At 39.8% G+C, this 27,145-nt stretch overlaps 1 protein-coding gene across 1 annotated transcript in view; it reads right to left on the minus strand.

Annotated features, from left to right (window-relative positions):
• Positions 1 to 6,823: 6,823 nt before the first annotated feature.
• SKP2 (S-phase kinase associated protein 2) overlaps positions 6,824 to 27,145 on the minus strand; it is a 34,658-nt gene continuing 14,336 nt past the window's right edge. Inside the window, exons 4-11 of the mRNA XM_052659132.1 lie at positions 25,758 to 25,901; positions 23,452 to 23,586; positions 21,808 to 21,906; positions 20,468 to 20,598; positions 14,000 to 14,051; positions 13,719 to 13,826; positions 8,355 to 8,399; positions 6,824 to 7,037 (exon numbers count right to left, since the gene is read on the minus strand). Of these exons, the coding sequence (XP_052515092.1) occupies positions 6,824 to 7,037; positions 8,355 to 8,399; positions 13,719 to 13,826; positions 14,000 to 14,051; positions 20,468 to 20,598; positions 21,808 to 21,906; positions 23,452 to 23,586; positions 25,758 to 25,901 (928 nt within the window). The remainder of the gene's footprint in view (positions 7,038 to 8,354; positions 8,400 to 13,718; positions 13,827 to 13,999; positions 14,052 to 20,467; positions 20,599 to 21,807; positions 21,907 to 23,451; positions 23,587 to 25,757; positions 25,902 to 27,145) is intronic.

Below are 27,145 nucleotides of genomic sequence, written 5' to 3' on the forward strand. Positions count from 1 at the left end.
GATGATGAGAGGCAAAGGTTGTTAGAATAGCAAAAATGTTTTTATGAATGAGTTCCTTTTAATGGCAACTACATGTGAATAAAAGTAAACCATTATCTTTTCTTTTTTAGTTCATTTATTTCTTCAGCTCTTATGGGTCATTGTTTGAAAACCTGATTGCCCCAGAATATTATATTTCATGTCTTTTTTCTACACTATCTATTACTCTTTTCCCTGCTGACTTCATTCACTGCTAACACGTGACACAGTGCTTCCTGGTAAATGTAGATTCTTCAGATATTTTTGAGTTAATGTTTTTGATGTTCCATGTGTATTTATATTCATGGACCCAGTAAATCAAAATCATATTAGATGAACTGCTGAACTAGAAAGAATTATTTTAAATGAAGCTTATTCCTTAACATTAAAGAAACCATGAGGGATTAGGGTGTAAATCAATAAGAAGGCTTATATATAATTTTCTACATGAAGAAATGTATAAAAAATATTTTTTAAGTGTCACAGGCTTTATTTTATGATAGGTTTTTTAGAAAGTTACTGGCTAAATGAGCTAAAAGGAAAAAATGGAAAAGGATGTTTTAAGTGTTAATTTGAATATTTTATAGGCTAGCAAAGGCATGGATTATAACTAATTTTGTTCTCCCATTTTTAATAATCATCAGTGGTTAAAACAAATTCAAAACTTGGGATCCTGAAAAGACTTTGAAGAGCTCTATCTGAACAATACACACCTTTTTATACCAGAAGATTGTGAGTTCACTGGGAATAGGGATTATGTGTTCTGATTTGTACAATGAATACTTGAAAACTTGCATAGCTAGAGAAGAAATCCATTATAATAAATGATGGTTTTACATGCTGAAACACTGTTAGGGAGTCTGTGTATGTCGGGGGGTGATGTATTGACAGTTGCAGTAAGTAGGACAGTATTTGAAGAAATTTTTCTTTTTTAACCATTCTTTTAAAATGTTTTCCCCAACTGCAACTTTTATTTTTCTCCCTACACCTATTCTCTTTAAATGATTGAAGAGAGCTTGAATGATTTGTTACGTTGTCATCATACTAGACTAGTTCTTTGCTTTCACAAGTGGCTCCCTGGTGGCTCAGATGGTAAAGAATCCACCTGCAATGTGGGAGACCTGGGTTCAATCCCTGGGTTGGGAAGATCCCCTGGAGAAGGGAATGGCTACCCACTCCAATATTCTGGCCTGGAGAGTTCCATGGACTGTATAGTCCACAGGATCACAAGCAGTCAGATACGACTGAGTGACTTTCACAAGAAAATCTATTTAAAATACCTTTGGTAACTAAGCTTTGTTACATAGTTGTTTCCTCTTGCTTCAGAGCTTTCCTTCAAAGGATCATTTCATGATAAATGATTTTTCACAAAATCATTCTATTCATCTTTGAAGTATTTCCATTAGTCTTTAAAATGGGTTGTTGTGGATTATCCACTTACCATGCAGTTTTGGATTAAAATATCACCAAAGTCTTTTGGAAGGAATGATGCTAAAGCTGAAACTCCAGTACTTTGGCCACCTCATGCGACGAGTTGACTCACTGAAAAAGACTCTGATGCTGGGAGGGATTGGGGGCAGGAGGAGAAGGGGATGACAGAGGATGAGATGGCTGGATGGCTTCATCGACTCAATGGATGTGAGTCTGAGTGAACTTTGGGAGATGTTGGAACTTCTTGGTGATGGACCCGGAGGCTTGGAGTGCTACAATTCATGGGGTTGCAGAGAGTCAGACATGACTGAGCGACTGAACTGAAAGTCTTAACCCCTCTATTTTCTGGTTCTTGCTGCAGTACCACTGCAAGTTAGCTTACAGTTACTATCCTGAGTAGTAAATTAATAGTTTTGAGTAAAAAGACATTTTAAAAGCCAATGTAAATGACCAGGTTTTGTTTAAAACACAACATGAAATCATGGTAATGGTTGGGATATGATCAATTCCAGTGTGCCTGTTAATTTTAAAATGTGTCTATGGAAAAAAGTCTGCCTTCTAGTCTCATCAGTCACAGCCCCTGCCATCTGAAGACCTTAAATATAGTGATTTTACTGCTCAAATGTACAAGGTAGATACTTTGATATTTGGTTTAAGGAATACCAAAATATCAGTATCTTGATATTTAGATTCACTAAAAAGTGACTCAAACACTAGAGTAAAACAAATCCATAAAATGAGTTTAGGTTTTAGGGTTTCAACCTGTGTAAGGAGTTAGCGTCTTGGTGGAGAGAGCTTTTTGACTTTCTGGGACCTTTGGCCAGGTGGGGATGGGGAGAGGAGAGGTAACGAGAGAGGTTGCCTTCTGTTTGTTCCGAGGTTAGGTTATCCAGTGGAAAGGTGTTTCCAGTTTTCCTAGATCATTTAGTGCCTTTCCTCATGTTCTAGACCTTGCCCTGTCCTCTACATTGTAGATCATTAGTCAATGTTGGATTGTAGTTAAGTTCACCATGATAGAAGGGACACAGTCACTTTATCCAGAAATAAATATTTTGCATTTGGCTAGAGTTTCCTAATAATCTTGGGAACTTGCAGCTAGGGTACAGAAGAGGAATCAAGAGCCACACGCAGACTGTTAACGTTGTTGTTCAGTCTCTTAGGTCGTGTCTGACTCCTTGCGACCCCATGGACTGCAACACACCAGACTTCCCTGTCCTTCACTGTCTCCCGGAGTCTGCTCAAACTCATGTCCATTGAGTCAGTGATGCTATCTAGCCATCTCATCCTCTGCTTCCCTCTTCTTTTGCCTTCAGTCTTTCCCAGCATCAGGGTCTTTTACAATGAGTCAGCTCTTTGCATTAGATGGCCAAAGTATTGGAGCTTCAGCATCAGTCCGTCCAGTGAATATTCAGGGCTTATTTCCTTTAGGATTGACTGGTTTGATCTCCTTGCTGTCCAAAGGGACTCTCAAGTCTTCTCCAACACCACAGTTTGAAAGCATCAGTTCTTCAATGCTCAGCCTTCTTTATAGTCCAACTCTCAAGTCCATAATGACTACTGGAAAATCCATAGCTTTGACTATATAGACCTTCGTTAGCAAAGTGATGTCTTCTTTTGAATATGCTGTCTAGGTTTGTCATAGTTTTCCTTCCAAAGACGAAGCATCTTTTAATTTCATGGCTGCAGTCACCATCTGCAGTCATTCTGAAGCCCAAGAAAATAAAATCTGTCACTGCTTCTTTTTCCCCTTCTATTTGCCATGAAGTGATGGGAACAGATGCCATGATCTTAAGTTTGCTGAATGTTGAGTTTTAAGTCAGCCTTTTCACTCTCTTCTTTCATACTCAAGATGTTCTTTAGTTCTTCATTTTCTGCCATTAGTGATATTATCTGCGTAACTGAGGTTACAGATATTTCTTCTGGCAATCTTGATTCGTAAAAAGAATGAAAGGCATATGGTGTGTGCCTCTTGAAGGGAGAGAGTAATATCGCCTATCCTATCTCCTGGCTATGATGTTCAAAAAAACCTTGACAAACTAAGCCTATAGATGAGGGTCTCTCAACACTGGCACTGAGGTTTTGGATCAGATGATTCTTTATTGTGGGGAGCTGTCCTAGCTACTGTGGGATGGTTAGCGGCATCCTTGGAATGTCCCTGCTGGAGGCCAGTAGCTCCTCTCCACTTGTGACAACCAAAGCAGTTTTCGGATGTTACCAGTGTCTCTTGGGTGGCAAACTCACTCTTGGTTAGGAGCTTTTCACTGCTAGATCTAACTACCAGTTTATGGAAACAGGGGACACATAAACCTGTTAAACATTATTCCAGGGATGGATCACATCAGTAAAATCCAGAATGGGGAACACTGGACAAGCAACCTAGTTTCTTCTATACGTAAATTGTAAGGATAATAAAGAAGAGGAACACTAAGATTAAGAGACTAAAGAAAATGTCAATGTCAACCAAATGCAAAGTATAATCCGTGTTTGGAGCCTGAGCAAAACAAATCTATGTAGGAAAACAGTTTTTAGATAGCTAGGGAACTTTCAACATCATCTTGATATTTAATGTTTTAGAATTAAATCAGAAGGAGATCTTCCAGAGGTAGAGACTGAACTATTCATAAAGTCATGGGTCTCGGTTTTGCCTCAAAAATGATCTTGTGAGCATGTGATGTCCATGGGATGGGAGATAGGTGAAATGAGATTGGTCATGAGTTAATGACCTTTGAAAGCAGAAAATGAAATTCATCATCTTTACCTTTTGCATTTGACATTTTTGATAACAAAAATGGAAGCATGGTATTGATAGTAAAAAGGAAGCAAAAAACTGGGTAATATTCAGGAAGAATCACCATTCTACTATTTGAATGTGTTCAAAAGGAGTTAATTCCTAGATCTCTGGATATAGGGTAAACTATTCAAATAATCTGCTAATGAGAATAAAATGCACAATATAAGCTGATCAAGTCTGTATTTAAAAAGTGCTACGAGCTGATTTTTATTGATAGTACTCGATACTTTATTGATGGTACTTATCACTTAATCTCAAATGTCTTATAAAGTATGTTAATACTTTAAGAAGCACTTTAACCATACAAAGAATTATAAACATTTTAATTTGACAACACATGAAGTAGATGGGGCAAAAGGGACCATGTTACGGCTTGTTTTAAAGTGCCTTGTTAGAGGGTTGGGGCTTCCCTGGTGGCTCTGTGATAAAGAATCTGCCTGCAATACAGGAGATACAGGTTTGATCCCTGGGTCAGGAAGATGATCTGCAGAAGGAAATGGCAGCCCTCTCCAATATTTTTACCTGGGAAATCCCAAGGACAGAGGAACCTGGTGGGCTACAGTCCATGGGGTTGCAAGAGTAGGACATGACTTAGCACACACACATTCAGGGGGCTGAGAAAAATCTCACACCATACCTGATGCTTGTTTTAACCAGAGCGCTTAAGAAAAAGAGAAAGAAAAAAGGAACACAACTTAGCTGAAGTATTCATTTTTATAAAAATGTGTTTTATTTTAAAACAAATCTATAAAAGTAGAAATCACATACAAAAATACAGATTACTCTGACGTGTTAGCAAAATAGCTTATGGCTGGACTTGAGTTTGGAAGTACTGTGTGTGTGAGGGCATCCGGAAATCAGAGGCCAACCGGATCCTCCCTCCAGCCTGTGTCACTAATCTGTAAACAATAATTTCAAGTAGTATGTAGCACTTTTAAACTACTACAAAATTGAAACCTAATCATTTCCCGTGTAACACTACTTAATAAAAATGTTCTTCCTTAGGTTTGAGCAGATAAGGGCACTTCATACATTGTTTCTAACATTTCAGAGATCTGATTTTTAAAAAAAGCAATGTTAATAGAAATGATGAGTTTGGGTTTTTTGCTCCATTTTGAATATACGGGAAGGTCATCGATTTAAACAAGAAGTTAATGTTTTGTGTTTTTTTTAAAGTAGAATTTAGTCCTTTTGCTTCTATGTATCATTAAAAAAAAAAAACCACTATGCTATCAAAAGGTTCAGCACCCAAGTCTTAACTTTTATGCATGTGCCAGCTGTGCTTATTGCTCTGAAACTGCACAGAACATACACCTTCTTCTAGGGTATATTCCTAATTGAAAGGAACATGCAGTTCTTAGGGAACTCCAGGTCCAGAACTTTATAAAACAAGTTGCTAGAAACAATCATTGTGGGAGGCCATTAAAATAATAAAATAAAAAAAGACAATTTAAAATACTTGATTCCAGAGTAAAAGTAACTTTGAGAACCTTAGCGAAAAGGAAAATGCAGGCATCCGCGGTTCAGGATTCCATCCAACATTTCAGGAATCAAAGAATGACTGGTTCCTACCTCTCTAAAACAAAGTGAGTCATTTTAAAAGCTAAAGAACCCACGTCAACATAATTTGATCATAAAGTCAGAAGTCCACAATTCAATTTCCTCAGCTAATTCAGAACGCTGCAAACACAGTACATAAAGGAAATAAAATATTAGTCGCTCAGTCATGTCTGACTTTTTGCGACCCCATGGACTGTAGCCCGCCAGGCTCCTCTGTCCATGGGATTCTCTAGGCAAAAATACTGGAGTGGGTTGCCATTTCCTCCTCCAGGGGACCTTCCCAACTGTACATAAAAGAGACTTCATTAATGTGCATTAGAGGATACCCCAGGTTAACTGTCATAGAAAACTGTCTCTTGAGCCTTTAAATTCTATACTAGTTCTACACCTCTGGTTGGCAGACTGTTTCTTTACTTAGGTTTCAAGGTGAATGACCTGGGGCTATTTGTTTCCATCAACCTGATTGTGAGTCTAAAGGTGCAGTTGAAATGTCTAATTTTTCTTGCCATCCTCAGAAGATTGCTGCAGATCTACTCTATGATTCTCATTCTTTTCAGCTTACAATACAAATAGCTTATTATTTTTTGCAACCTATGTCTTATAATAAAGCAGTGCTGAAAAATTAAATAGAAGAATGTTCAGTTGCCATATAGGCTACGAAAATGATTTGCTGGTGGTGATTTTTAAGCTTGATTCTAAATAGATTTATGAAGAATGGCACTTGGAAGACGTGGTTCAAATTTTGCTATTTAAGGTATCTTGAAATTATAGGCTCACTCTCCCTAAAATTTCAAAAAGCGTAGAGCTGAGGCTCTTAAAGGTATAGCAGTGATAAAAGCTTTCATAGTCATTTCTGAAAAGCAACACTTCGTAGTTTTCTGTCTTCAATGGTTCTCGAATATACTTGTAGAAGGAAGGCAACAGAAAACCAAGAATAAAAATAGCTGGGCTCTCCACAACTGGGCTTCCTGCTTACTTTCCCTGTTCAAAGAAAAGAGGAGACACCACCTTGCAATAGAGGCTTCATAGACAACTGGGCTTCTCCAGTGACAGCCGGCATTTGATGCCCCATATCTCTTGGTTCTTCTTGTTGCCAATGGTCGGCCTGGCGATGGTGGTGAAATGGGAGCAATTAATCTGCAGATGAGGGAGGGCTTCCTTTAACAGTTGGAGGGTACCGTCTGGTACGATTCCAAAGACCTGTAGTGTTTTCAATGTGGGAATTTCTCCAAGTTCACTGGAAAGGAAGAGAGAGACTTTCAGAGTAGCAGTATCTATGGTAACTGTGCCACTAGAGTTACATGATCCAATTTTTACACACTGTATTTTATACAATACAAACTGAAGATATAATTTGCAATCAATGATTTGAGGGAATAGCAAAGGTGAATCGAACCACAAAGCACAGGCCACAGCTTGGGCAATATGGCCTTAGGAAACACACAAGTGCATTTCATTGAATTTCTAATAACCAAAAAACTCCTAGGTTTATTTAAAATCCAAACATATCTTCTTTCTTTCTCTATTCCTGGTTTATATTCCACCCCCCTCCCCACCAACTCTTGGTTTATACTGAAAAAATGTCACTGTGTTGGGAGTGGAAGCCAGCAAGCTAGTGATGGGAAAAGTAAATGTTTTACTGTGGCATAAGCTGGAGTCACGAAAGGTTACCTGCAACTTAAGGATATGACTTGATCTTTATTTGAACGAGGCTTGCCCTCTTGAAAGGAGATGTGAGCAGAGCCAGTAACTTCCAAGTAATGGTTAATAGTCAACAAGTCCATTACATATGATGAAGCCTAATGGTGACTTCACGATACTATTTTAAGGTCGTGTGTCAGGTGCAGATAGACACAATAAACATTTTACTTCTCCACATATTACCTTTTTTTCTTTCTGTCACATGGAAGCCAGTCATTTTCCTAGGTATTTCACATTAAGTGAAACCTAACTATGTCAACAGTGAAATTCTGGTCCACAAAAAAGCCTGTTTTCCCAAAGCAAATATGCTTTGGTAATGATTCTTTTTTCTTAACCTAGGTCTACAGGGTTAGAAATTCATCTCTCTGATCTATATTTACTCCAGGTTGGGACATACAGTCCAAAGTCTCAGGAAAGGGAATGTTTATTTTGGAGTTTCAACAAAATCCCATGGCAGATCAATGAGAAAATCAATTCCCTAGAATAAGAAGCATCCTTTATATTTTCATACTGCCAATAATTACTTAAACCTTCCTTATAGTAATTGTCAGCTTGCCTCTAATCTTTCCTCCTTTCAGCTTAGTGTATATACCAATGACCAAGGACATCCTCATAAAGCCTAGCTCAGATTAAGTCCTTCCCCCGTTTGAAATCGTTGATGCCTCCCTCATGTTTACAGAACTCAAACCATCTTTTGGCCTTAAGACTTTCCATGCTAATCCTGCTCCCACTTTTCCCACTCACCATCAAAGTGTATTTATTTTACATTTAGGAGAGTTTTAAACACCACAGATATTAACATATACTGGTTGAATACAAGAGGAAGGGTAATTTAGATAATGAAAGTACTAACCAAATGAAATAAACATGCTTGGTGTTCCTAAGGGGGCAGTCAGATCTGGATGTAAAAGAAAATCAGCAAGAACAAATTGCTATTGTTCATAAAGTAAGCTAATCTCTGAAATGGAAACAAGAGTATAAGGAGAAGTCAGCATACACAGATGTTTATACTTACCATCACTGAAGATGATAGCAATCTGGCCCAATCTTAAATTTCTCTTATATAAAATCTGAGCAATGGCACCCCACTCCAGTACTCTTGCCTGGAAAATCCCATGGATGGAGGAGCCTGGTAGGCTGCAGTCCATGGGGTCGCTACTAGTTGGACACGACTGAGTGACTTCACTTTCACTTTTCACTTTCATGCATTGGAGAAGGCAATGGCAACCCATTCCAGTGTTCTTGCCTGGAGAATCCCAGGCACGGGGGGGAGCCTGGTGGGCTGCCGTCTATGGGGTCGCACAGAGTCGGACACGACTGAAGCGACTTAGCAGCAATTAGCAGCAGCAGCATATGAGAACTTGGTAATATCCATGAGAATCCAGATTCTGGGATCTCTAGAGTAGCCTAGTTGTAAGACATTCCGCAGTGGAGAGTATTTAAAAGAAACTAGAGGGGGGAGTGCGGAGAAGGCAATGGCACCCCACTCCAGTACTCTTGCCTGGAAAATCCCATGGATGGAGGAGCCTGGTAGGCTGCAGTCCATGGGGTCGCGAAGAGTCAGACACGACTGAGCGACCTCACTTTCGTTTCTCACTTTCATGCATTGGAGAAGGAAATGGCAACCCACTCCAGTGTTCTTGCCTGGAGAATCCCAGGGTTGGGGGAGCCTGGTGGGCTGCCGTCTATGGGGTCGCACAGTCGGACACGACTGAAGCGACTTAGCAGCAGCAGAGGTGGGAGTGGAGAGGGATGGCAGACAACAGAAGAGGAAATGTTCTTGCAACAGCACTTTGTAAGAGCCTTGGTGAGGAAGGAAATTATACTAGAGACGTGGAAGACACTCAGGGGTTACACGTGAGAAAGGAGTGAGTGGAGTAGGATGAGATGGTGGATGAATGATCATTCCCAAGCCAATAAAACCAGGAAGTCTTTAAGATTTTAAAGAGACCCCCCACACCCCCCAAAACAAGCCTCTTGTATGTGTATCACCTACAACACAGCAGAGATCGTCCCCAAGTATCTCTTTGAAAACTTCAATGGAGGAGACTGAAAAGCAAACGAAAGGAGAGTAAATAGAAATGAATAGTCTGAGAGCTATTACCTCTAACTTCAGTATAAAATGACTCTGATGTCTTGAGTGTCTCTATTTAGCTTTAGTAAACAAAAGGTATCTATAAATTGTGTCACCAGGTTCACTCCTTTGTTGTCCACTGTTCAGTCGCTAAGCCATGTTCCACTCTTTGAGACCCCATGAGCCTGGAAGCATGCCAGGCTTCCCTTCCTTCACCGTCTCCCAGAGTCTGCTCAAACTCATGTCCACTGAGTCAGGTGATACCATCCAACCATCTCGTTCTCTGTCACCCCTTTCTCCTCCTCCCCCAATCCTTCCCAGCATCAGAGTCTTTTCCAGTGAGTTGACCCTTCGCACCAGGTGACCAAAGTACTGGAGTTTCAGCTTCGGCATAAGTCCTTCCAATATTCAGGGTCGATTTCCTTTAGGATGGACTGGTTTGATCTCCTTGCTGTCCAAAGGACTCTTCAAGAGTCTTCTTCAGCACCACAGTTCAAAAGCATCAATACTTTAGCACTCAGCTTTCTTTATGGTCCAACTCTCATATTCATACATGACTACTGGAAAAACCATAGCTTTGACTAGACGGACCTTTGTTGGACAAGTGATGTCTCTGCTTTTTAATACTCTGTCTAGGTTTGTCATAGCTTTTCTTCTAAGGAGCAAGCGTCTTTTACTTTCACGGCTGCAGTCACCATCTGCAGTGATTTTGGGGCCCAAGAAAATAAAATCTGTCACTGTTTTCATCGTTTCCCCGTCTATTTGCCATGAAGTGATGGGACTGGATGCCGTGATCTTTTGAATGTTGTTGAGTTTTAAGCCACTCTCCTCTTTTACACTCTCCTCTTCCACCCTCATTGGAGTCTCTTCTGTTCTTCTTCACTTTCTGCCATTACGGAGGTATCATCTGCTTATCTATTGTTGATATTTCTCCCAGCAATCTTATTCTCCTTATAAAACCTTAAATTCCTCAACTTAAAATTCTCTTGCAAGTATTATTATTTCTTTAGTTTCTCTTAATCTCAGATTACTATCTCCAGCTTCAGTTTTTTCCATTAGTGAGAAATACAAGAGAAATGAGACCAATTAATAAGGAAGGGAATAAATACAAGGAGGGTGTGTCCTGAGGATAAAATATCTAGTTTCCCAAGTATTTCAAAGCATTATCAGTACAAAAGAAAGACACTCAAATTTTATGTTCCCACTTCTGAGATAAGAAATGAAAATTTTTTAGCATAAACAGCTTTCTGGAAACTATCGTTGAAGATCCCAGAATTCTTACTATGCATTTCATATACATTTTACCTGGAGAAATGTTTAAGGATAGGGTACCACCAACTCATCTTAATGAATTCACAAGGTAAACCAGTGTATCATTCACTTTATGTCTTAAGAAACATACGCTTTTACCTTAAGGTTCAAGGATAGCATCTTTCTTCTGTCTGTTCTCACTTATTCTGATGGTCTGACTTGTTATTAAACTGATACCTCTGCTTCCCTTATTTCAAGATAATATTTAGACAAATTGGTTACAGTGCAGTCAGAGTTCGCACCTAGGTCTGTGACTTTAGACCCATGCTCTGACCCATCAAGTCACACTGCCTGCAGATGACTGCAAGGATTATCATCCCACTGGATATAAATATAAAAATATGAAGGCTCACAGCCTCCCCTTAGCCTCTGCTCAAGTGAATAGGTATTTCCTGCTTAACTTCTTACTCTTTGGAGAGAAAGAAAAGTAAGACACATAAATAGATTCTCTTGAGAAAAACAAGCAGAGAAGAAAGATCAGTGTACTCCCAAGGGAGCTGCACAGACAGTGCAGCTAAAGCTCAAATGGCAAGGGTGGGGAACAACTGTTAACACAGAAACCTTTTTGGGTTAGACACTCTAGGCTCCTAGGAGTTCTGCATGCTAGAAAATTCAAGTGGCAGGAGATTTTAATAAGAGTTGCATGTATATGAATTTAGGCCCCAGCATCTGAGAGCCCTGCAACTAAATACTGGCATCCCTTCTAGGCAGTGCTTTTCCAAATGAGACACCAGCTGAGACCCTGAGCCCTAAGGATTAACTACAGTGCTTTATTAAAGATGTTCATTACTGGATTCCCTAATTCTACAAGTTAACTCTATATAGCTGAAGTGTCTGATCTATTCATTCTTTTTAATTCTTTTTCTTTAAATTGCAACATAGTTGATTTTTAATGTTGTGTTAGTTTTTGGTATACAGCAAACTAATTCAGCTATATATACATGTATATGTACATATATATATATATATACACACACACACACATACATATTTCATTCAGATTCTTTTCCATTACAGGTTATTATAAGAAACTGAATACAGTTCCCCATGCTATAGTTAAGTCCTTGTTGTTGATCTATTTTATATATGTAGTGTATATCTGTCAATCTCAAACTCCTGATTTATCCCTCTCCCTCCACCCTTTCCCCTTTGATGGCCATAAGCTTGTTTTCAATGTCGGTGAGTCTGTTCCTATTCTGTAGATAAGTTGAGTTGTATTACTTTTTTAGATTCTACATACATGTGATATGATATTTGTCTTTCTCTGTCTGATTTACTTAGTATGATAATCTCTATGTCCATCCATGTTGTTGCAAATGGCACTATTTCAAATTCTTTTTTATGGCTGGGTAATATCCCATTGTATATATGTATCACATCTTTATCCATTCATCTGCTGATGGACATTTAAGTCACTTCCATGTCCTGGCTGCTGCTATATTCATTAATTCTTTTTTGTTCCAAACTTTAAACTTTTTATTTTGTATTGAGGTATAGCTGATTAACAATATTGTGGTATAAGTTTCAGGTGAACAGCAAAGGGACTTAGCCACACATATACATGTAGCCATTCTCCCCCAAACACTCCTGCCATCCAGCCTGGCACATAACACTGAGCAGAGATCCCTGTGCTATACAAAAGGTCTTTGTTGGTTATCCATTTTAAATATAGTAGTGTGCACATGACCTTCCCAAAGTCCCTAACTATCCCTTACCCCTGGCACCCATAAGTTTGTTTTCTGTATTCATTAATACTTGAAACTAACTTATAAGACCCAAACTAATTTGAGGACTAATAATTTGAGGACTACATAAATTCTGTGCTCAAATTCACCACCTTTCTTTGGTAGGAATCAGCTTGATTACCTTCATGTGGATAGTGAGCTTTAACAAGGTCAGCAGCCTCATTTAGGGGATGAGGAAGGACACCAGGCCAAATCCAAGATACTAACTTCTTGTGGTTTTTAATAAAATTGCTATACACTTATATTTGACATGAGGAAGAACTCTGCAGCCCTTTGAAATATAGAAGAACTTCTTAAAGCTAAAGAGATGATATTCCCAGGATGACTTGGGTATGGTACTTCTTAAAAGCAAGATGGATCCAATTCCTCTTTTGTTAGCATTTGATTTTGTGGAAGCTGCTGAACAGTACAAAATCAATCCCTAAAAGAGCTACCAGATTAGATATAGACTATTCTGCCCGTGTCCAGGAGACCTGGGATGTACAGCCAGTTCAGTCAGTAACTCACTATTCAGCTTTGGGTAAGTTACTTCACTCTTCAGGATCTTAATCTCCTTCCTTCTCAAAGAGAACATCACTCTTACAATATTTACCACTTAAATATTTTTATTTTTCCCCATTCCTTGGCCATCTGGGACAGACACCACTAGGAGACTACAGAACTTTCCCTCTAAGCTCAGATGAAGGTTTTTGGACTTCACTAGTTGATCTGAAAAATTTCAGAAACACATATACACACGGTCTGCCTCCTCCCCTTATACTCTGAGCTTCCTGGAACTAAAGGCTGTCTTCTCCTGCTTTTGTAAGTTCTCTGCAAGTACTAGAACAGTATTCTAATATTTAGACCGGTTCACAGCCAAATTAATGTTTAGTAAACTACCTCAATCAACTCAACTTTATCAGACGTTTTAAGCAAAACACTTTGCCTTAGTCTTTCTATTTTGTTAGTCCTTCCTAACTAGTTTGTGATACATTAATTTGATGTTTAAGCTTTAAACATCTGCTGTTAATAATAACGGATTTTAACACCAAGTGACATCTCTTTTGGCCCCTGCTCTCTGCTCATTTTAAGAAACAAGAGTACTCACAGTAAAGTTTCAGGTATTATGTCATAGCACCGACTGAGTGATAGGTGTTGGAGGTAGTTGAGTTGGTAAAATTCTGGAAAGCAGTCATTTTTCAGCATGACACTATCGCTATAACAGAACAGAAGAAAAAATAAAAAATCTATCCATCAATCCCAGATGAAGATAGGAACAGCTTATCATTCAGTTCCTTCAATTCAACATATTAAGATTCTTTCCTCATTCAATAGAAGTCATGACTTTTCATTAAAATTTATTTTGTTTTAAAATAAATAAAAACATACCTTAAGTCTAGGTGGACAAGATTGGGACATCTTCCAACTAAGGTAGAGACATCTAGCGAAAAAAAAAAAAAGAAGATGGTCACTATCAAATGAGGAATCACACAAGGATACTTGCTGTCCATATATATCACAATGTGCTGGATATTCAGAGTAGTGCAATTAGAGTCATTCACTATTAGAAAAAAAAATTATCATCTTGCCATGTAAGACTTTCTACCCAGGAAACACAAGAAATCATCTGAAAAACTACTAGAAATAGTAAGAGAACTACTTGTGTAAAATGACTGGATAAGAAACTCCATAGCTTATCTATGTGCCAGCAATAGCTGGATGGAAATAGGGGGGGAAGTCCTGTTCACAATAGCAAAAAGCAAAATCAAATAGCACATTATATAAACAAATATCAAAAAGTAGCACTCCAAACCAGTGGAGGACCATCATAGATTATTAAATAATAATATGGCTACTACAACTAGAGAAAATTTACTTCAACTTAAATAAAATGTCCAAATTAATTCCACGTTATTAAAAACTTCCAAATGCAAAAATGAATAATTATTCATTGGATCTTGGGATCAGTAAGGAGTTTCTAAGGATTAAAAAAAAAACAATAAGGAGACAGTGATAATTTACTACATTATTAAATCTTTAAAAACTCTACCATGTTAAAACAAAACAATACAAGCAGAAATAAAGTGGTAGCAGAAAACTGGGAATAAATGTTTCCTATAGAGTTAATGCTCTTATTATATTAACAGTATAAAAAATAGTATACTAAGAGTATAAAAAAATAGAACATGGGTAAAAAAATATAAAGATACTGCATAAAATATAGACGTAATAAAAATGGAGCAACAAATGCAGAATAAAATATACGTTTAGTGCTTTCACATGAAAAAAAATCCTATTAGAATACCCAGAATTGATGAAATATCATAAAGCAGGTGCCCCTATGCTAAAAGTGCATATTTAATTTTATGCAGCCTTTCAGAAGACCTCACTTTTTGAGAGTGAACTGATCTTCCTTTTAAAAACAAGTTTTCAGGGCACAACACACTTTGCTCTTTGGCTTAGTAATTCCACTTTAGAAAAGTAATCAGAGATCCCAGGTGGTATAGTGGTAAAGAACCTGCCTACGAAGGCAGGAGGCAAGACACACAAGTACATCCCTGGGTTGGAAGATCCCCTGGAGGAGGGCAAAGCAACCCACCCCAGTATTCTTGCCTGGAGAATCCCAAGGACCCTACAGTCCATAGGGTGGCAAAGAGTCAGACATGAATGAAGCAACTCCGCATGCATGCATACATGCACTAAGATGAGCCCTCTTCCCTCATTAGTTTAATAGGTCAACCTTCATCCATTCTATGGAACACAATGCTAATAACAGCCATTAAAAACCTATTTAATAACATTTTACGAAATGAAACAATAACTCAGGATACACTATATACTGAAAACAAAATATATATAATGCATGATAATCTCAATTTAAACACACAAACATATATATTTACACACAGATTTACACATAGAAAGGAAGGGGGTTAGGGGTTGGAAGGCTGGAAGAAAATACATCCAAATGTTAAGTGCAGTTACCAAGGGTGGTGGGATCACAAATACCATTTCAGAATTTGGAAGAAAGTTCCATGTGATACTTTGCAATCAGAAAACGCATCAGTGAGTGTTATTTACTTTAAAAAAATAGGCAAATTTTATTTATGTTTGAGGGTTCTTCTTTTCCTTCTCACAGCTACATCTCCAGCTGCATTCCCTCGTTTGAATCCTAGACTTGCATTTTCAACTGCCTCCTCAACACACTCACTGGGCTATGTGATAAGCATCTCACATTTATGCCTAAAACCAAATGCTTGATTTCTCCCCTCAATCTGCGCCTTCCCCAAAGTCTTCCCCGTCTTAGTAAGTGCGAACTTCATCGACTGCTGGGGCCCAAACCCTGGGAGTCCTACTCAAACTGTTTCCTCACATCCCACACCCCATCTGTTACCCAGTCCTGTTGGGTTAGCTTTCAAAATGCGTCAGAAATCAATCACTTCTTACTTCCTCAAATGTGACCACCAAGTCTCCAGCGGCCTTTCCCCGGCACAGCTCCGCAAGGGGACTTTTCAAAGGTGAGTCAGATCATTTCATTCCTGTTCAAAATACTTCAGTGGCTTCCCGTCTTACCCAGGAAAACAAGGGAAACAGAGCTTCTGCCTTGGCCGAGAAAGCCCCCGGCTATCTCATCTCCTAACACTGGGCTCCTCGCTCCCTCTCCCACACTGGCCTCCATACTGAGAAGAAAAACAAAATCTCAAACATTAATAAAGTTTGTCTTTTTTAAAAAATAAATAACATTTATTGATTCATTTTCTGATTATAAAGTAGCATACGTGGCTTTCCTCCAAAGGCACTTGCTGGTCCTTGGTTCTAGAATGTTCTTTCCTTACATATCTACATATCACTCCTTCAGGTCTGTGCTTAAATCTCACTCCCTCAGGGAGCTCTTCTCTTTGGCCATTCCATCTGAAAACCGCCCCCTTCCTGCTACACTCTACCCAAGCACCCTGCTTTAAACTTTTCCTCCTTGTGTTCCCACCTCCTTTCATATTTAGTTCCTTGTTGATTGTCTGGATTCCCCACCAGAATGGAAGCTTCACAAGAATGACTTTCTCTGTTTTGTTCAAGGCTACACGTCCCAAGTTTAGAACTGGGTTTTGGGCATTATAGGGGCTCAACAGACATTTGTCTCCTAAGTCACTAAAAAAGGAAGAACTGCACAACGTAATTCTGAGTGACCCATCATCTCACTAGCCAATCACAAAATCCACAATCAGATACAGTCTGCCTTTGCCACCACCTGGGAAAGAATTAAACCTTGGGGGATGAAACTGGTTAGTCTGTCTCCAGCCCTTGTTTAAGTCCCGTCTTTCTTTGGTGGGTAAAGTTAGGAACCACTAGTGACTGCCAAGATTCCTCTTCACCGTCTCCTTCATTTCACTTGAGTTAGAAAGGATCTTAGAAACTATCTAACTTGTCATTTTAGAAGAGAGACCTTTTTTGCTAGAGAAGTCCAAGTAAATCTAAGACCCAAAGCTAGGTCCTCCAAACCTCATTCCATGCGCATCCACTGTTCTACAAAGAGGTACTGATGGGTGAGGAATACAAACACCAGGAGCCAACAATTACTGAGCTCTCACTATGTGCCGAGAATGATTAAATGCCTTGTACACGTATTACATCATTTATTGCTTACTCTAGTGCTAAGAGGTAAGGTACTACTATTATCTCCATTTTATTGAGAAATGGAGGAAGAGCACGGTTAAGCAAATTGCTCAAAGCTACCCAGTGAGTGACAAGAGTGGGTACTTGAATCCAGATGGTCTGCCACTGGTTTTGGAGGTAAAACACAAAATCTGTATTGTCTTCTACACAGCGAAATAGCGTGTACTGTTGTTAAAGATATCCATTTAAAAATTCTTGAATTCCCATTGTATACTTAAGGAAACTAACACTTCAACTCCTACTCTGCGTCCTATCCTCGCCCTGAATGTGTCCGGCAAGTGGGATTTTACCACCTATCATTCCTGCCAAAACTTAGTAGAAAGGTGATTTGTTCTTTTTCAGAGGAACACAGAAAAGAGTTTTAAGCCAAACGTGGAAACAATTTACAGTAGTTTGCCTACAGCTGAGTTTCTCGACCTTATACCCAGAACCTTGGTTCATTACAGAAAAACTCTGAATAAAGAAGTGGGAAGTTCAGGTATGGGCAGAAATGTACACAAGGCCCTGTCTTCCCTTGGGGATGAAGAGGGAAGAACCACGGGTGGGATTCAATGCAAAGAGGATGCTCCCTGGTGGGAATTTAAAGTCCTTAGAAGGCGGCTTGGCAAGAACTATCCAAAGCTTGATAATGAAGCCTAATCCTTGGCTTGGCAACTCCACGTAGAAATGCACTCAACAGTTTGCTTCTGTCCATAAGACAGTTGCTTATAAAGGGAGAAACTGTAAAGACTCTAAACATTTGTTAGAAGGAGATCAACTGAGTAAGTTATGAATGAATCAATAAATTATTCCAAATATATCTGATGGAGTATCACATAGCCACTGAAAATGCTGTGTGCTGTAGCTACTGAAATGGGGTTACTTGAAATAAAACCATAGTATAAAGTACTCCATACACTACGTCCCATTTTTTTTAAAAAAGCCACTTTTTAATAGGAAAAAAGACTAGCAAAATGTTAGTAGGATTATTGATTTTTGTGTTTTTACATGTTTTAGGCACATTTGAGAATGACTGTAATACTATAACTAGATGTTTTTGAATTTTTATTTTTAATTGGAGGATAACTAATTTACAGTATTGTATTGATTTCTGCCCTACATCAACATGAATCAGCCATAGGCATACACATGTCCCCTTCCTCTTGAACCTCCCTCCCAAACAGCTTTAAAATTGTGTTTAAAGGGGAAAAAATGCAGACTAGAAATACTGTGTGTGGAGGGGAGTGGTTAGGAAAAACACTATGATGCTTTCGCAGATCTCTAAAGAAAGCCTTCACTTTTGTTATCTGGGTTCAAGCAACTGCAGAGGATTCCAACCCCTGAGCACTTAGGAGAATCTGCTCCTATCTTCTACAGCCTCGGATATGTGACTCACAGAGGACAGGTCATGTCCTGAAGGAGTCATTTTCAAATACTGCTTAGATTTTAAGAAGATACATTCTGCAAATATTTGGCTCAAATCTTTTAGAGTATGTTAAAAATGGTAAGAAAAACACTTATACTCAGAGGGGCTCATACCACCATCTAGACATGAGGTTAGGGCTGAGGTGTGCACTGGCTTGAGGAGGCTTTGTGTAGGCCGCCTGAGATCATGAGGGCAAGCTGTTAAAATGCTAAGTGAAATAAGTCAGGGGACTTCCCTGGTGGTCCACTGTCTATGACTCCATGCTCCCAATGCAGGTGGCCTGGGTTTGATCCCTGGTTAGGGAACTAGACCCCACATGCCACAAGGTAAGAGTTGGCACACTGCAACTAAAGATCTTGCATGCTTGCCAACTAAGACCTGGCACAGCCAAATAAGTAAATAAAAATAAATATTTAAAAAAAAGACAAAAACAACGACTATATGATATCGCTTATACAGGGACTCTAAAAACTACAACACACTAATGCATGGTGTTGGTTTAGTTGCTAAGTCGTGTCCGACTCTTGCGACCCCATGGGCTGTAGCCTTCCAGGCTCCTCTGTTCATGGGATTCTCCAGGCAAGAATACTGGAGTGGGGCGCCATTCCCTTCTCTAGGGGATCTTCCCGACCCAGGAATCCTGCATTGCAGGCAAACTAATGGATATAACAATAAGGAAGCAGATTCACAGATACAGAGGACAAACAAGTGGGTACCAGTGGGGAGAAGGAACAGGAGAGGGATTAAGGCAATAAAGGGGAAGGTGATTAAGAGATACAAACTATTAAGCATAAAATAAGCTACAAGGATTGTACAACACGAGGAATACAGCCAATATTTTATAACAACTCTAAGTGGCATATAACCTTTAAAAATTGTAAATCACTCTTCTACACCTGTAACTTATATATTACTGTACAACAACTATACTTCAATAATAAAGAAAACCTTTGCCGTTGGTACTTACCTTTGCAAATCAAGATTCTGTCAATATTAGACAAATAAAACAAAGCACACATAACTGAAAGTTCAGGCTTTTAAAGACTTTAACTGTCACACATCACCCTTGATTTTAAATGCCTGTATTCATCTGAAAAACCCCACTGTCCTCTTAGACTGAACTGAAAAAAGTTATAAATATGAACTCAGAGAGTTTCTTACAGGGTTTTTCAACCTTGGCAGTATTGACATTTAGGACCAGATTCTTTTTTATGTGTTATTCTGCCGTCCTGTGAGTTGTTCACCAGCATTCCTGGCTTCTACCCACTAGAGGCCAGTGTGTAGATGGCATCTAGTGGGCAGATGCTTCTACCCACTAGATGCCAGTAACCCCACAGCTGTGACAATCAAAAATGTTTCCAGACCTTGCCAAATGTCCTCTTGCAGGCAAAACTGTCCCCAGTTGAGAACCACTGCTTAATACTAATCAAACACGGCATCCCTCAATTTTTATGTTTGGGTTTTAACCTAAATAATTTAGTTAAATAAAAGAAGCTCTTCTGCTTAAACATAAATTGTTTTAAAGTATAAAGGGTTTCACTCATGCATTCTGGATCCAAATCTTGCCACTAACCCACTAGCTGTCTGCATTTACCTCACTGACCCTTCTGATCAGCTAGCTGTTAGCTCATCTGAAAAACAGGAATAGGAACACACACACACACTGGATTAAATGAGACTGTTTATGGAGGATCACGCCTAGGAGATGCTCGAGAAATCAAACCTGCTGTTATTGTTGGGACTGCCTGTTGTTAAGGGCCCAACAGCCCAGAGGGTCTTACCTGATCTCTGCAGATTCTTTCGGTACCCACTGAGATTCAGCTGGGTGATAGTCTCTGACACATGTGCAACAGCCACCTGTACATGCTTTTCAGTGAAATCATAGCACCAAGAGAGGTTCAGTTCATCCAATCTGCACATAAGAGGGATGACAAGGAAAGCATGAAACCATTACCCACAATGAATTTTCTATGAAACCCTGCCTAAAGCTGCAAATCAAGAAAATACAGGGCCACTGATTCCTTACCATTTTCTGCATAGAACCTCAGCTTCTCTAAGCAGCTACATTTGCTCACCTGAAACTGCTTTCTCCATCTTGGTCCAGTTTGTTCCAGAAAGTTGCCAGGGGATATGAGCCAAGGGCTTAGTGAATGCTGCCCTCTTCTGGAAGACAAGGGAAGTGCTCTCCTCTCCTGCTCATACCTCATTCCAGGACTAGGAGAAATTCTAGCTTCTATGCTTTCTTTCTCAACCACTTGGGTTGTAGGAAAACAACTAACAGTATGAGCTTGAGATGTTTTAAAAAACTGATACGTTGTACCAGGAATTCCCAGTAAAGAGATGCCGACATCACAAAAATTCACTTTATCTTACTAGGCCTCTGCTAACTAAGTAAATGAGGGCTTCAAAGGAAAAGTCCAACCACTACATTATACATCCCATTCCTGGCATTGCTGAGAAAATGTAGGGCTACCATTTTATCTCATTGGTAACATTCTTACACAAAAACAATCTTTTCTATAAGATCATTAAGGAGAAATAAGTACAAAGCTATTAGCACAGAGACCAAGGGATATTAAAAAAGACACACACAATACTGGGTATTCTGTGAATCATGTCCCCACTCATTATTCATTTCTGTAACTCTGTGACCTTTATATTCTGACATTAGACATTAATTACTACCTAGTATAAAAGATGTTTTAAATGGAATCACCCAGATTCATGGTGTATTTTGCAATAACAAACTTTTGATAAATAAATAGTCAAAACTGTTAAGTTAGGTCTACAGACATTACAGGGAAAAAAGCCTGACAGTATAGTCAGGTATAAATAGATACTCTTTGTACATACTGTTGATAAACACATTACCACATTTTCCTTATTTTAATAAGCCAAAGGAAAAAAAAAAGGATCACAACACAAGCAATCTTTGCAAACTTCATTGATTTGGCTCCTGAGTTTGGACAGAAAGTTTGGATGATAAAGGGTACTGAGTTCTCCAAATCAAGAGCTCAAAGAGTTAGGAAAGCTTAAAAATGTTACCTGACTCTATCTTGATGTGAAAGATACTGTATATTTGAAATCACAGTTCTAAAATCAAATCTCTAATCTCTCCTACCTGGAACAGCTGCTCAGCAAAGTCTTCAGGGCAGATTCAGAGAATCCAGAACACCCAGAAAGGTTTAGTCGCAGTAAATTTGTGTTCTGAGCAAGATTACTGGAAAAAGAGAACAAAGTTGTAACAGTACTAACCAGATCCTCTTAGTTAATAAATAAGAATGAAGCTAAGGGAGGCAGTTACAAGCACACAGGCCTTTGAGTCAGAAGTGAGTTTAAATCCACATCTTACCATCTAGATGACACCAAGTAGGATGCTTTGCCTTAGTTTACTCATCTGTGAAATGGCAAGTATCAGTATCTTCTTGGTAGTGTTGTTAAAATTAAATGATATAATGTAATAAAGGCCTCAGCACAGTGTCCAGCACAGAGAGTAACTACACAAAACACTTACCAATGTACTTTTAAAAACTGAAAAACAAACCCACCAATGACCTAAACATATTTCTATTTCACCCACAATTGTAATTAGTTTGTAAGTAAATGTCTACTTATAAAGCCACCAGGTTCTTTCAATTAAATGTCTCTCAAATTGCCCTCTCCTCTCCATTCCCAAATGCCTCATGTTAGCCAAACAGTGATTTAAGAGTGAGAGTTCTGGAATCACACTTATATGGCCAGGTTCAAATCTTGGTTTTGCTATCTAGCTACTGTGTGACCTTGGACAAGTTATTCAGCCTCTCTGTTCCTTAGTTTTCACATCTGTTAAAAGGGGAATAATGAGAACGTATTTCACGGGGTTGCTATGAGGATTTACTCAGAATATCTTTAAAGAACCTAGTATCTGGCATATGGTATGTGCTCAACAAATATTAAGCAGATATTATCATTATTCTTTCCTCTTCCCCATCAAGTTTCATCACTTCTTACCTGAATGTATACAACAGTATCTTAACTACTCTACTGAATAGTTTCTTTAATGTGTAATTGATTTTCTGAGATGCCCAGCGGGTTAATTTTCTAAACATGTTTGTTCCATTCTCAGAACCATGCTCCTCTCTTTACCACGCTTCCCTCTTTACAGCCCACAACAAAGTCCAGAGTTCTTCCAGCACGGCAGGCACCCACGAGACGTGGTCCCTGCGGACCCTCACCTGTCATCTCCCTCACACACTCCATCACTTCCTGACCACTTCAGAATCCACAGTCACAAAGGCGGCTTCACCCGGACTGCTTCCTTCGCCATATCACCTGGAGAACTCCTACCCACATACTTTCAATACTCAGCTTCAGAGTCACTTCCTCTTGAGAAGAGATGGCTGCCTTCCGAAATGTAATTAGGTCTCTGTGTATTGCCACAGATTCACCAACGCATCTAGCAAACACACTGCACTGTAATTATCTGTCTCTCCCTTGAATGAGGCAGCAACCATGCCTCAATTCTTCCTTGCGTGTCTAGAACCTAGCATGAGACCCAGCAACATATCGAGAGTTAGTACACAAACTTTGGTTGTCTAGGTGAGCAACCAAACCTCCTGGAAGGAGGAACCAAACCTCCTGGAGGGTTCTGCAGAGGCTGGAACACCATATCGGGTATTTCCTGAGTCCACCTGCATGTGGACAGGACACCCCACATCTACTCGAGAAACAAAAGTAACAAACACAAAATGAGTGCCCTTGAAACACGCTCCTAGGTGTCACTCACTCAACAACGGGATCTGAAAGTCGGAGGCCTTCGAGGCTGAGATTCTGCAACTTGGAGCAGTGAGACAGAAGGCCTTGCAGGGTAGACACATCGATCACAGAGTTCGACAGGTCCAGGTGCTGTAGACGAAAAGGGCTGAACACAGAGGGAATAAAAACAGGCTCCACAAGATGGCTCACACCAGTATGTCCAGATTAGATCTGACCCCTTCTCCTCCCCCCGTGGGCAGTCCATCACAAACAAGACCCTAAACACACATTTCAAGTATTAGCTATAGCTGTAGTCATAAAATAAGCTGCTACTGGCCACCTTCGTTTGTTTTAAAATTCAAAAGCTTTTTTTTTTTTTGGCCAAGTCCAGACGGTGTGTCAGCACAGTCCAACTTAGAAAATGAATTAGTGAGCATCAGAGGAATGAGTTGGATGTGGGTGACAAGGAGGTCACACCTACAATGACTCCTGGCAAGGGTGAGTGGGTGGATGACCAAACCAGGGAAGACTGTGGAAAGGCAAGTTGTAAAGGGAGGTTAATACCAAGGTTCTTGGGCTGGACGTGCTAATACTAAAGTACTTGTACTGTGGTAGTTTTTAGGTAATCAGAAATAAGAGTTTGTTTGAAAGAGAGGGCTGGGCTAGAGATGAGGACGGGAAAGTCTTGGCATAGATGTGGGTGTACCAGACATAGCTTGTCTGAAGACAGAGTGTGGGTCGGGAGAGAAGGCAGCCAGGGACAGACCCTCGAGCAACTGAGCAAAGCGTGCACTCGAAGGAGACTGAGAAGGAAGAGCCGCCGGAGAAACACAAAACACCCAGGGGAGAGGAGTGTTGTCATATGACCACGGTGGGAAGGTGAAGAGGCCTCGAGTCGGGACGCGTGTTGTATCCCAGCTCTGCTGTCTTTAGCTTATTTTTCTGCTCAGCATCTATTCACTGCACTCTAGCATGAGAGGACACTAAACCACACTGCAAAACTCTCAGTAGGAAATACATTTTCAGCAAGCCTAAAAAACACCCAAACAGAACATCTTTTTCAGGATGTAAATGTCTGTGATAGATCAGAAACCCAGGGCGACAAAATCTGCAAAGACCCCTCACGTTTTTTTCCTTATCAGAAATAGGCAGTGGGGGTAGAGACATGTCAATCAAAACTACAATGAGGTATCATCTCACACCGTTCAGAATGGTCATCATCAAAAAAATCTACAAACAATAAATGCTGGAGAGGATGTGGAAAAAAGGGAATCCTCTCTTGCACTGTTGGTGGGAATGTTAAGTTGATAAAGCCACTGTGGAGAATGGTTAAGGAGATTCCTTAAGAACCAGGAATAAAACTACCATAAAGCCCAGCAATCCCATTGCTGAGAAAACCATAATTCAAAAAGAAACATGTATCCCCATGTTCACTGCAGCACTATTTACAATAGCCTGAACGTGGAAACAGTCTAGATGTCCATCAGCAGATGAATGGATAAAGAAGTTGTGGTGTGTAAATATACACACACAGTGGTCCTAAAAAGGAACAAATCAGTTCTAGTGAGGTGGATAAACCTACAGCCTGTCATACAGAGTGAAGTAAGTCAGAAAGAGCAAACAAACATCATATATTAACACATATGTGCGGAATCTAGAAAAATGGCACTGCTGAATCTATTTGCAGGGCAGGAACACCGATGCAGACACAGAGAACAGATTTGTGGATATGGTGGAGGACAGAGAGTGTGGGACGAGTTGAGACAGTAGTGTTGAAACATATATATATTACCATATGTAAAACAGATAGCCAGTGAGAAGTTGCTGTATAATACAGGGAGCTCAACCCAGTGCCCTGTGACAACCTAGAGGGGTGGGATGGAAGGGAGAGTATGGGAGGCTCAAGAGGGAGGGGACATATGTATACTTATTACTGATTCATGTTCTTATTTGGCAAAAACCATCAAAATATTGTAAAGCAATTATCCTCCAAATAAAAATACATAAAAAATAAATAAATAAAAAGAAACGGGCATTGGGGGAATAGCTTGGCTGCATGGCATCTGCGAGCGAGGGCTCTGCTTGGCTCCTGCCTCACAGGATACTCAGGACACCCTTAGACTCTGGGAAGAGCCCAAGTGCAGGCCTAGGCTAAAACGGGAATGATGTCACTGAAACCTGTGCCGTGTTTCAACACAAAGGCCACATGGCAACAATCACAACTAACGTCCCATGCTGCACAGATGACCTGTCCTAGGGCATATAGCTGGAGAGAGACAAAAAGACATTTCGATCTGTTTTCTTCCCCAGGGTTTTCCAGGGACTTTTCTTTCTTACCTGAAATGTTCAACTAACGGTTGGTCCATAAATGATCGTGGACAGCGGAAGGCAACCACCCCTCGGGACAAAAGCCGACCAACCACATCTGGGTAGAGATTTCTGCCTGCGAGGTCTACAGTCTGCCAGAGAGACTCGTCAAACCTGGAAAAGAGGTGCTCTGTTTGGTGAGTCAGGGCACCAGGTTCTGGAGGCCCTCGACGCTGCTACCAACAACAGGGCACGGCCACTCAATTGCCCTGAAGCAAATTCTAAAGGCATGTTTGTTTCTGACTATACAATTACCTATATTTTTAAGGGACTACTGAATATTTCTTGGTCCCATTATGGATAAGCTTTCATCTTCCTCTTTACATCGATTTCATAGCTAGCTCAATGCTACCATGAGCCCTGCAATGATCTGGAACAGGAGAATAAAATTTCAGCATTCAATTCAATTCAATAACTTAAGACTGCTCAAATCACTCAACTGATTACTGAACAAGTAAGTAGGTTCACAATGACCTCACTTGCCATTTTTGTGAAGCACGGGCACGCTACCACAATTACCCTAAAAAACATGTCCCTAAAAGAAGGAAAGTTTGTATGACTTTATTATGAGATACGGTTAGCAAATATCTATTAGGAAAAGTCATAGTTCAGCTCCACTTTACAAAAGCTTAAAATAAATGCACAGAAATACAGGAATACCTATGAACTAATGTGAAGAAAAGAGGTAAAAACGTTTAGACTTGTGTTTTGAAAGCAAAAAAGCAGTAACAAATATAGTAAACAACATAACGAAGTTTGAATACCCATAGATTAATCCAATTTAACACAAAAGAAAACATAAGATCAAGCCCGTGAGGGAACATTTTAAATGTTAACAAGAATTTTACTTTTTAATCCTACTTGAGATAAGCAGACCACTGGCTGGAGCTTTGAAATAATCCTGCATAAACAAATTGTCAACCTCTATTCTTAAGAAGACAGGACCTGCCGTGCCTGGCATATAACAAGTGCTTAATGAATGTCAGTTATAACTTTTATGACAGTTGAGATGAAGATGAACAGAACTGCATAGAGAGCACAGCTGGTGGAAAAAGAAAATCAAAATGGGGTTTCTTGAGCAGGGATAAGTGAGTCAACCACCATGTACCTGCTCTGGCATTCCAGGTATGCCGAGCTCTCTGTGGCTCTTCTAAGCAAATATAGTCAGCCCTCCCTATGCACAAGGCTTCCCAGGTGGCACAGATGATAAGGAATCCGTCTGCCAATGTAGAAGACGCGGGTTCGATCCCTGGGTGGGGAAGATCCCTTGGAGGAAGAAATGGCAACCCACTCCAGTATTCTTGCCTGGAGAATCCCATCGACAGAGGAGCCTGGTGGGCTACAGTCCATGCGGTTGC

The sequence above is a fragment of the Budorcas taxicolor genome, chromosome 20 (assembly GCF_023091745.1).
Source record: "Budorcas taxicolor isolate Tak-1 chromosome 20, Takin1.1, whole genome shotgun sequence".
In the NCBI taxonomy this organism is placed as follows: Eukaryota; Metazoa; Chordata; class Mammalia; order Artiodactyla; family Bovidae; genus Budorcas; species Budorcas taxicolor.